Raw genomic sequence first — 11,452 nt, 5'->3', positions numbered from 1 at the left:
AACATTTGAAACCTTCTTCTTTGGTGGTTCTCTGATTTTATTCATAATGTCTGATGAGGTTTTGGCTTTACTTGCTTCTTGAAATTGCTATCATCATAATATCTTTGATTTTCTGAGAATAGATAACGTATACAAGTTGAGAAATGTTGGTTAAGATGCACTATGACTAAATGTAATCTTCCACATCAGAATGCAAATCTTGATGGTGAAAAACATGAGACTACCTGCTTACTGACAGAGCAGCTGAGTTTACAAGTAGTTTAGATTAGATTTTTTAAGCTACTCATATTACTGCATATTTGTTTAATTGTTGTTCATTGTCATTTCTGAAGCTGAAAAACTGAAGTAATACGTCTGCAATATATAGCTATTTAGTCACTGGCACAACTTATTTTTTTTTTGTGAAAGTGTTTTTACTGGCTGGGGTTATGTGCCAGGGAAAGGCTTCCCCTTTGGAGGGATTCTCCGGCATGCATCCCCGTGGCTAAGAAGGCAACCCTCGGACCAATGATCAACCAAGACTTTTCTGTATCTCACTAGTAGGGTGGCAATCGGGTCGGGTTGGCGGGTCAGCATACCTCAACCCATTTATTAAATGGGTAACCCGACACAACCTGCCAACCCGTTTAATAAATGGGTTGGCGGGTTAGCGGGCGGGTTGACCTGCCTGCCTAACCCGTTTATTAAACGGGTCAGCCAGGTTGGCATACCCCTAACACGAACCCGACCAGTTTAATAAACGGGTTAGGCGGGTCAATCCGTTTATTAAACAGATTAGTTTAATTAAGCCCAACCCGCACCCGCCTAAGAGGCGGGTTGGCGGCTCCGGTCAGGTTTTGCTACCCCTACTCACTAGTGCCACAAAGGGTTTTTGTGGTCTTATTTGTAAAAAACAGGGTGGGGTCTTCGACTGGGGTGAAGTCCTAAACAAGGTAGCCCACCTGCTAGTGTCAGCCCTTGAGGTTTAACGGCGCGTCTTCTGGAACAACGATTGCGCCAGTAAAAGTCGATTTTCTGTATAATAGGCCAGGTTTTGGCCTGGTTTTTAACTAGCTTGGTTTTGAAGAGAAGGGGGCCGCCTAACCCAAACCCATTTATATGTTATTTTTTAATAAAAGTAATACATTAATTCTTAGAATATAAAAAATAAATTAAATAAAAAATATATGATTCAAAATAATGCAAAACATTTAAAAGCTTTTTTATATCATGCTATGATATTTTTAAAATAAGAGATATACAACTTGAAATGGATTTAACTATGGGTTTTATGCTATGGATGCAAAATCCACATCCACCCCCATATTATATGATGTACAAAAATTCCTAAAAAAAACATTGCCCCATGCACTGCGTTAACATATTATCACATGTATTATGATATGATGCAACATCATGTAAGCAGGGAAGGACCCAGCCAGATAAAGGCCCCATAAGTTTAAAATTCTTTTTTGGGGGGGGGGGGGCACAGCTCGAGCCCTAATCCTGATGGAGGTTCATTTCTAAAAAGGTAAATAGTAATAATTAACTAAGCTACTATATAATAAATTACTTTTTAAAACTTTTATATTATTAAAAAATTAATAAATAAATCAAACTCATCGAGCTCTTTAGGGTTCGAGGTCCGACCCACGTATATAACGGGCTGGGTTTTGTCCTGGTACTTAATGGGTCCGGGCTGAGTTTCAATGCGGTACCTAATGGGCTCGAGCCTAAAATCATGACCCAAACTCAGCCTATGGCGAGCCGGATCGGCATGGCCCAATTTTTTTATGTAATATAGTGACAAATGTTCAATTTTTTTGAGAAATTCTTTAATTTTGATTTTTTTTTTTACCGGCAAAATGAAAGAAAAAAATCAGTCACATTGTAGTCACACACACAGATATATTTTCCCTCCCCTTCATCCTGAGAGGCACAAAAGTCATTTACAATTCCTGACCTTTAATTATGGTTGCCCGGAGGAGGACATTTTCGTCATTTTAAGAGAAATCTCTGGACTTTTCTATAATTTCACTCAAACACGCGGCAAAGTATTATTTGTGGGCAGACATGCCCCAGTGACCGGCGATAGCGGGTTTCCCTGCGTCGCTTCCTTCGTCACTCGAGTACGGACGGCGCCATCCGTCCGCGGCGAAGCAAAGCTAGAAGCGTCGGAGCTCTCCGTTTCCCGCTCCTCCCCTTTTTTTCGTAAAGTTTTCCGGCGAGCTCTTGGCGTCGTTCTTCCTTACCGGTAGGAGTTTTCCGGCGAGAAACCGATGAAGGATATCGGCTTTCCGATGCCTCAAGGTCGTTTTCCGGCTGGTGTTTAACAGATCGCTAGGTACGTCTCCTTCTGAGCTTTTCCACCGGAGTTTTCTTAGTGCATTTTTTTTCCCGATTCCGGTACTTGTTTTTGTTTCTTTTCCACTTCGTTTTACGGTAAGAGCCTTTTTTACCGCGGAAGTTTGGCCTTTCTTTTTCCTTTTTTTTTTCTTGAATCGGAAATTCCGACGAGTTTTTTCGACCGTCTTGGGCGAATTACGGGAGATTCTGAGGAATTTTCCCTCTGCAAGTTTTTTGTTCGTTTCCATGGATTTTCAGAGTTCTTTACTCGTGTTCTGATTTTCCCCTCGATTTTGAAGCGATCGGTAGGGTTTTCTTCTTCCAGCTTGCTGGATCATTTCCTGCCGATTCCTCTGTTTTTCAACTTTTTCCGGCTCTCCGGTTTGTTCTCCGGCGATTTTAGGTTTTTCTCTTTTTGTGCTTCTGTCTTTCTGGTTGGTTTTCTGGCGATTATATGGTTTTTGTTTCTAGTCGATCTTGTGATGTTTTCCTCTATTGTTTTTGCCAGCAAAAATATCTTTTGCCTATTTTTCGCTTCTCTGGAATCCCGGCGGTTTGGTATCGCTCCGGCCCATCTTCAGGCAATTCTCAAGAGATATCTGTTTTTTGCTACATTTTTTGCTCTCCGGCAACTCCTGGGGTTCTCCCCTTCCCTCTCGGCCGTCTATTTTTCTGGAACTAGCTATTTCTCTCTATCGGAAATGAATGTTAGGATATTTTGCAATTTGTGCTCATTTTCTCTTCATATTTTTACGTGCTTCTTACTTGTTCTGCGGCCTTATTTTTCTGCTGACAGTTGGGAGTTTTGCATCTCAAGTAGCTCTTTCGTCGCTCTCCGTTCTCTTCAGAATACCGTTGCTCGCATTCCGGCTTGTTTCCAGCAATTCTTGGGGTTTAATCGGCTGTACTTCCTGCCGAATCTTTAGTGGTATGGTATCTTTCCGTTTAAGAAGAGTTTGGCTTAATTTTCACTAAATGTGTTCGACCTTTTTCTGCACGTTTATTCTTTTTCCTATGGGAGAAATTTTCACCTTATCTTTTCCGGCCGACCTATATCCGAAATTGTTCATCTTTTTTCATGTCCTCTGGATTTTCCGGCCAGGTTTCTATCGTTGTAAATTATCAGATATGAGGTGACCTTTTCCTTCCCAGCATTTTCCCCCAAAGTTTTGGATGGCCAACCCGGGGATAGGCGATCTGTCAAATCATTGACATCTTATCCGTCCATTGCTCCATCCTTGTGTACATTGTGGACGGTGGTGATTTGGCAGATCACTTGATCTGCTCTCGGATAGCTCCCTGCGGGAGACGGAACCAGATCCTTAAAGCAACAGATTTCCAGTGAAAAGAAATTGGTTCCTTTGGTGCTTGTTCCGGCTATCAATGGGGGCTGTGGTGGACCACTGTCCCCTGAAACCCTTCCGCATTCCGGGAAGATAATCATAATTCCCATTCTTTCATCAGATTTAGCAGAAGACCATCGTTGTGGTGAGAAGGGCAAAAAGAAAGAAGAAAAAGCATCTGGAGTCTCTCTCTCTCTCTCTCTGTCTCTCTATCGGGTTTGTTTTGAGAATCTGCAGAACTTTACACCAAGGGTAATCCACCCCCTGCCGGATTACCTCTGGTCTCTTTTTGGTCACTCCGGACCCGCCTCCGACACATCCTTCTAACGTATACGGCAGAGCTCTGTTGCTCCTCTACCCGTTCGGGCCATCCGTCGTACTCAAGCATATCCGCCATTATCTCTACGTTTTTCCTTGTCTTTTTTTTTTTAATTTCTTGCAACTCTTTCTCTCTGTGGGTTGTGTGCTTTTCTTTTTGCATTCTTTTGTTCCAGATTCGTACGACCACAGTCGTCGCTTGCCGCCCCACTTGCCCTAAGATCCCTAAAACGCCCCGCATTAACCAAAACAAATAAAGGAGAAAGGAAAAAAAAACTTATCTTGCTGGGAACGTTGTCGGTGGGTTTAAGACTTTTTGGAAGTAAAAAATAAAAGTGGGTGAAAGAAAAGTTTATTTTTTTCTGCCTTTTCTGTTTCCTAACCAACATAGCCTTTAATATTTGTTTTTTTCACCATGCTTTTTTTTCCTGAAAAAACAAAAATTAGGTATTTAAAAAAGCAAGCGGGAGCAGAAAGGCTCAGTGATATTTGCTGCACCTCATTCGCGTTTTTCGAGAAATAGGTCTGCTTTCCTTCCTCTCTCATCGAGTGTTCCCCTCATTCTTTCTCTGTTTCATGATTGTAGTTGCCTCTCACAGCCTGAGTCGTGATGACTACATGTGGGGGTGAAGTTCAGGATCTTAAGGAGCATGATTACATAGGAATTTCAGAGGTTTCTTCCAAGGAAGGATCTGGGGCTCATTCTTCCAAGGAGAACAGACAGAAGGAGAACATGTTGAACCTCAAGGAGACCGAATTGAGGCTCGGCCTTCCTGGATCTGGGTCTCCTGAGAGAAATACAGAGCTCTGCCTTTTGGGGCCTTCGAAAACAGAAGAAAAGGGCCAGATCTTTCTGAGCCCTTTGAAGAATTTTGGCTCAGGGGCTAAAAGGGGGTTTCTGGACACTATGGACGGTTCGAAGATGGACGGCAAGCGGGCATTTTCTGATTTGGCAGGCGAGTTCAGTATATCTACTAAGCCGGCTTCACAAGATGGGCTAGCTGGGAGCGCCATCGGTGCGAAGAGTGGGATGAAAGCTCTTGGGCACAATTGGCACGCCAATGGGGGAATTGATCACCTGCCCTTTCATTCTCCCAGAGCCAGCTCTCTTGCAAAACCTTTAGCGTCTATTGAAAGCAATCAGACTGCGGTTCCTGGTATGTCTGTGAAAGATGTGGCCGTTAAAGAGAGACCTCATGAATCAAAGTCTCCTGCAGATGACCCTGCAATTGCGCCTGCTTCCAAGTAAGACTTTAAATTCTCTAAAAAAAGTACTTTCAATGAGTTTTCCTTTGCTTTTGTTGGTTGAAACTGATAAGGTTGTTACTCTTCAAAAAGAAAAAAAAAGAAATTGATAAGATTGTGCTTTCTGTGTCTGAACCTCAAACCTTGTTGTTTCATGGATTTCACGTCGGGGTAAGTAGAATATCTGTGCATGATGTCCTTGGTCTTGATGTTTTAAGGCAGGGATGTTGTTAGCGGGCTCAATTTGATGAATGATTGTGATTAATCCTGAAAATCTTTGTTAGGGTGAAATATCTTAAATTGCATAAGCTATAGTTTGAATTGTTTCTCCAGATCTTTCAGGGTTGGAATGACAAAAAGATATATTGTTCATTTTTTTTCATTAAAGTTTCTCAAAATGGTGATATTGATTCTAGTTTTCGGTTGCAATAGGGCTCAGGTTGTAGGTTGGCCGCCAATCAGATCTTACAGGAAGAATACCATGGCTACAAACCCCATCAAAAACGTGGAAGCGGAGGTGAAGCCTGGCTCTCAGTGTCTGTATGTAAAGGTCAGCATGGATGGTGCTCCTTATCTCAGGAAGATCGACCTGAAAAACTACCTCACATACCAGGAACTCTCCGCAGCACTTGAAAAAATGTTTAGCTATTTTACAATTGGTGAGTTTCTGTCAAGCCTCAGATCCTCAGATTCCCCGCATTGCCTTGATTATATTGTTGTGCAAAGGTTTTTCGAAAAATTCCCTAAAAGAAAAGGTTTTTTTGAAAAACAAAATCAACTTAGATGGTTGGGAATACACTTTGAATTGAACAACCGTTGTAATAATAGTGAGTTCTTAATCTTTGTTTTCATTGCTAGAGGTTATTGGCTTAGCAAATATTTATAGATAGAAAATGACCATGTTTGAACGTGGAACCATTTTCTAATATATAATAAAATAACTCTCTGTGGTTGAGACGATTTTTCTCTTTTATTTCAAAGAAGTAGGTTCTAAGCTTGGTATCCCATGCTGTGGGCTGGGATTATTTCTACTAATTTTCTTTTTGGTTCTCTCTCTCTCTCTGTTCTAAGGATCTTTACGAGAAATCATGTAATCTTTTGAAGGTTTTGAATGGGTTAGAAATAGCATCATACAGGGTTTAATATTGTGCCTCTAATGATAATTCCAGGGCAATGCGAGCCTCATGGTGCACCAGGGAGAGATGGGTTGAGTGAGAGCAGACTGGTGGATCTGCTGCATGGATCGGAATACGTTCTCACTTATGAAGATAAGGATGGAGACTGGATGCTTGTAGGAGATGTTCCATGGGAGTAAGTAGAGATCAAACCTAGAACTTGATCACATGATTTCCTATAAAGCCAATCATGTTCAACAAAGCTACAGTTTTGGCTCCGGTATTCTGCAAATCTTTTAAAGTCGAGTCTGCCACGTCCGTGATCTCTAATAATTCGACAAAATGAATCAGACAAATCAACCCAAATAGCTGAGGGCATGGCAGGCATTGTGGTCCACGAAACATGGTTCAATCCCCATCATCGAGTTCTGGAATTGACAACGGAGCGTGGGGCTCACATTTTATCGACTGTTTCCCATCGGACTAAAACCCCTTTAGATAGCCTCTGATCCATTTAATTCTTGTTTCTTCTCCGTACCTAACATTCGGAAAAACATTTGTATTTATCACTAATAATAGCAATGAAGTCATGCCTGAAAGATGACCGGGGTTACCTATTTGTATTCTCATCTAGCCCTTACCCCTAGTATTTCATATGGAACAAAATCAGCCTGTTTGTCCAAGTATGAAATATATAAATCCAGAAAAAAAGTATGAATCCATTTTTACTTCAAACAAGAAAAATTCATTTATGCTGAGAGAGAGAGAGAGAGAGTCTTGGGTATTTGTCGTTCTTGTGGTTTGTGTTCTTGGCTGAGTTGTCCCTGTGATTACTATTGAAATTTAATTAGGTTAGTGTGTCTTTCCGAGGTTCTTCGTCAGTGCTTACGCCGGAGAATTTTGTTGCTTGGGCCAAGAGAGTGTCTATTTTTTTTCTCTTTTATTCCTACATGACAGAAATTATTATTTTATGCCAATCGCGAATATCTTTTACTGTCTGGCTGGACGCGCACATGCCTCTACAGTTATCTGGCTGCCATACCTTCAAACTAGGGGCCAGAATAATTGAAAACCTTTTTTTTTTCCCGCGGCTGAAAGAATATGCTTAATTACTATATTTTAATGCTTATGCATTTTGAGCCTTACCAATCAAACATGTCTTATTTATGGGGACCATAGTGGTGGAATTATTGTCTCCTTTTTAACCTTTTTTTTCTTGGGCAAGTTTGATTCGGCAAGATTCTTGCAATCAATTTCTTCGAATAAAAAAATGCATGAGATTAACGTTGGTGGTACCATTTACCCTCTGTTATAACAGGTTACTGTTATTTTAACGCAGGATGTTTACTTGCTCTTGTAAAAGGTTGAGGATCATGAAGGGCTCCGAGGCAATTGGGCTGGGTGAGTAACCCTTTGCTTATTCTTTTGTGGAGCCATATTTATATAGTTGACTGATGATCATGCATATGCATGAATTTTTAGACACCTACATGCATGCGCCCACTTGTGCACTCTAGAATTAAGGCAGTTTTTCTTTTCTGTTTAATCTCATGTTTTGTTCAAATATTGGACAACTTTCATTCCATTGCTATTGGTTTTTAACCAAGCGAACCGTCTGCTTCCTGCAGCCCCAAGGGCCATGGAGAAATGCAAAAACCAGAACTAGCCTCATGAATTCTCAATCTGCTTTCTGTTCCTTCAATTGGTCGCATACACTCTATCTCTATCTCGCTGAAGAACTGTCAGCAAGAAAGGAAAGAGAAGAAGGGCAGTCAGAGTTGCTGCTGCCTCAACTGCTATTGATGAAGCTCAGGAGCACAAAGCAGATCCTGCACAGGCCGCCATGAACATTGACTATCCTCGGTTATATGCCTCTGCTACCACTATTCCTTCCCTTCTTTGAGCCAAAGATTAAGAGGACCTGTTTTCCTTTTTCTCTTCTTTTTGGTATATGCTTTCCTTTAGCTTCCAGGTTTTCTGCTGAACTACTTCCTTCTTAGTCTAGTTTGGTGGTACAAATTCATGGGGACTCTTCAGACGATCAAGGAATTTGTACCCCCCCCTTCATTGTATGAAGCTCCTTTATGTCATGTAAAAGCTTGACTTGGTCCGAGTCTTCATTTTTGTTTCCTAAATAATGGAAAAGGCCTGAATCCTCTCTGTGAATCACTTTTCTCATGTGAAAAAATGAAATAACATTGTACAATGTAGATTTTTTTTTTGAAAAAAAATTCGACCTCGCGTGCTTCATGTTCGATCGCACCTGTATCTTTCTGACATAGCCTAAATCACCTTTTATTGGCCTGCTGTTAAAGCGTGTTCTTATGGTCATGTCAGACGCGGAGTGGTTCAAATAAAATGTGCTCACTGGCTTGGCCTTGCTCCAGTTGGAGGTCATACTTCTTTTGGCCAAAAAGTCCAACAATTGGCTGGTGATTAAAAGAGTTTTCGGTAATGCTGAATCCAACGCAGCGTTTGATAGAAGAAAAAATGTTACATATGTGGCTACTTTAGTGGATGAAAAACTACGGCACGTGATTATCGATAAGAGGAATTCATCAGCTATTGATATTGATAAATCTCAATTTAAAGAATCAGTTTCACAAATGAAGAGTCCATGAAGGAGTTGTTTATTATCAAAAACCCGGAAATGGTAAGATTCAGTTACCGATATCAACACTCTTCATACGAAGAGTTTGACTATTATCAAGAGCCCGCAAATAGTTATTGAATTAGTTACCGATATCAACATGCTTCAATTGAAGGAATTGGTTTCGCAAATGAAGGGGTCAGTTGCTAGTTACGAAAATTGAATAAATCTCTCTCTCTTAGTCTTGTCGTTTTTCTATCTTGTATTTAAGCATATGTAGCTCCTCTATCAAAATAAGAAAAAGTTCTTTCTTGTCGTGGATTTAGGATTCTCGTATCCGAACCATATATATTTTCTGTTCCTTTTTTTTTTCTCTTTTCTCTTTATGGTATCCAAGCTATAGAGTTGATTTAGAGTATTTCATTTTATACTAAATGTATTAAATTTCGTTTTACTGAAGTTGTCTCACTCAATTTTTTTTTAGAGAACCCAAATCATGTCTTTGATCAAAAGCAAAGACATGCAGGGGTTTCTTATCGATGAAACACCTATACCGTACTCAACTTGGAAGAAATCAGACCGCCTTTTGAAAGGCTGAATCACTGGAACCTTATCCAAAAGTGTTTTTAGACTTGTTGGATTGGAGACATCAAAAGAAATATGGGTAACCTTGGTCGATACCTTCATTGAGGAATCTCAAGAAAAACAGTTTCATCTTATGCATATGATGACTACTATAAAAAAAAGTACACAATCGATTCTTACATTTAAAAATTCAAGTTCATTTGTGATGATCTTGCTGTCATTGGCAAACCTGTTGAAGATGACAAAAAGGTCTTTTGGTTGTTACAAGGACTTGGTCCTGAATATGAGTTGTTTGTAACAACCATGTTGAAGCCACTTGTTCTTTCATATAAGAAAAGTATTCCTCTCTTGCAAAGTTGCGAAGAGAGAAATAAGATGCATGAGTCTAACCAGCAAGAGATGGTTTTCTACGGGCAACATGCATCAAATAAGCAAAAATGGCATAGAAATAATAATTACAAGTTTAACTCAAAGGGACATTTTTTTCAAAAAAAAAAATTTCAATGACTAAGAAAAGTGGCGAATCTCAAATGCAAAATGACAAAAAGAAAGGAAAGAAAGCAGGTGTTTTGTTAAATTTGCAACAAGAAAAATCACTCCGCTTTGAGGTGCTTCAATCGATTTAATCACACTTTCCAATCTAAGGATGCACTTCAAGCTCTGGCCGCTATGAAAATGATCAAAAGTTAGGATGTTGAATGGTTTGCTGACACTGGGGCCACGGCACACATGTTTGAAAACTCAGGTAAATTACATAACATGAAATCTTACACTGGCACATGAAAAAATGCTAATTACTCACATCGGAAGTGCTAGTATAAAGGTAAATTCTATTTCCATTCTTTTACAAGATGTCTTATATATTCCTTCTCTCAAGAAAGGCCTTGTGTCTGTCAGTCAGCTAACAAGGGACTTGCCATATATTTTTGAATTTTGTTCGTCTGAATGTGTTATAAAGAACAAGAAAATGGAGAGAATAGTGGCCAAGGGTAGTAGAAAAGATGATCTCTATACTGTTGGTGGAAGTTCAGAGGCATTTTTTTTTCACCCGATTCAGAAAGGTTTCAGAAAAAAATGACATGAATGGCTTGGACATCTTCAAATGAGTACTGTGAGATATTTGAATAAAAATAAACTTATTGATATTATTCCCAGTAATAAAAGTACCACATGTGTTAGTTGCCATCTTGGTAAGGCTTGTCACCTACAATTTTTGGATTCGGATAATAGAACTCTTGAACCTTTTGAAAAGGTGCATTTTGATATATGGAGACTTGCTCCCATCTTGTCTCGCGATAATTATCGCTATTATGTGATTTTTATTGATGATTACACAAGGTTCACATGGTTATATCTCTTAGAAGTAAAAGTTTCACTTTTTTAAGAGTTTTGTTCATTTCCATAAGTATGTTAACATCAGTTTGATAAAAAAATTAAAGTCTTTCAATTGGATGGCGATGGTGAGTTCACTAGTCACAAATTTGTCAAGTATCTTGATGATATTGGTGTAAGACGTCAAATATCGTATCCCATGACTCCTCAACAAAATGGTGTTACAGAAAGAAAACATCGCAACATCACTGAATTGGGACTTACCATGATTTTTCATAGTTTTATGCTAAAACGATATTGAGTAGAAGATTTCTCTACAACCATTTTTTTTATCAATCGTCTTCCCTCTTCTAGTTTAAACATGGATTCTCCTTATTTTCGTCTGTTTGGAATGCAACCAGATTATTCGAGTCTTTGGGTTTTTAGCTCATGATGCTTTCTTTATTTGAGAGACTATGAAAAAAGTAAGTTTGATAAAAAATCTCTTTATTGTGTTTTTCTTGGATATAATATGCAACATAAATGATACAAGTGTCCTGCTACTGGGCGTATATACAAGTTAAGACATGTTGTCTTTGATGACTATAAAATACCTTATT

General features: G+C 39.5%; 1 protein-coding gene across 4 annotated transcripts; it reads left to right on the top strand.

Moving 5' to 3' along the window:
* The first annotated feature begins 2,041 nt into the window (after positions 1-2,041).
* On the top strand, positions 2,042-8,556 carry LOC149830183 (auxin-responsive protein IAA27-like). 4 transcript variants are annotated; one of them, XM_090016365.1, is made up of 8 exons: positions 2,042-2,323; positions 3,122-3,253; positions 4,434-4,509; positions 4,586-5,231; positions 5,664-5,890; positions 6,401-6,542; positions 7,686-7,747; positions 7,975-8,556. In XM_090016365.1, the coding sequence occupies exons 4-8, from the start codon at positions 4,597-4,599 to the stop codon at positions 8,010-8,012; spliced, it is 1,104 nt and encodes a 367-aa protein (XP_089872491.1). In that variant the 5' UTR covers positions 2,042-2,323; positions 3,122-3,253; positions 4,434-4,509; positions 4,586-4,596; the 3' UTR covers positions 8,013-8,556. The 4 variants fall into 4 exon arrangements, with proteins under 4 accessions (XP_089872491.1, XP_089872489.1, XP_089872492.1 ...); XM_090016363.1 differs by having other exon boundaries at positions 4,434-5,231; XM_090016364.1 differs by lacking the exon at positions 4,434-4,509 and having other exon boundaries at positions 2,043-2,323; positions 4,573-5,231.
* Positions 8,557-11,452: the final 2,896 nt, after the last annotated feature.

The sequence above is a fragment of the Nuphar pumila genome, chromosome 8 (assembly GCF_984573655.1).
Source record: "Nuphar pumila chromosome 8, dmNupPumi1.hap1.1, whole genome shotgun sequence".
Lineage (NCBI taxonomy): Eukaryota > Viridiplantae > Streptophyta > Magnoliopsida > Nymphaeales > Nymphaeaceae > Nuphar > Nuphar pumila.
This window is presented reverse-complemented; position numbering and strand designations above follow the sequence as displayed.

What these genes read in the sequence shown, in the direction of transcription:
- LOC149830183 (XM_090016366.1), top strand. Translation starts at nt 4,597, where the DNA reads ATGACTACATGTGGGGGTGAAGTTCAGGATCTTAAGGAGCATGATTAC. An exon ending in GCAATTGCGCCTGCTTCCAA is followed by an intron (nt 5,232 to 5,663) that starts GTAAGACTTTAA and finishes CGGTTGCAATAG; the next exon opens with GGCTCAGGTTGTAGGTTGGC. An exon ending in GTAGGAGATGTTCCATGGGA is followed by an intron (nt 6,543 to 7,685) that starts GTAAGTAGAGAT and finishes ATTTTAACGCAG; the next exon opens with GATGTTTACTTGCTCTTGTA.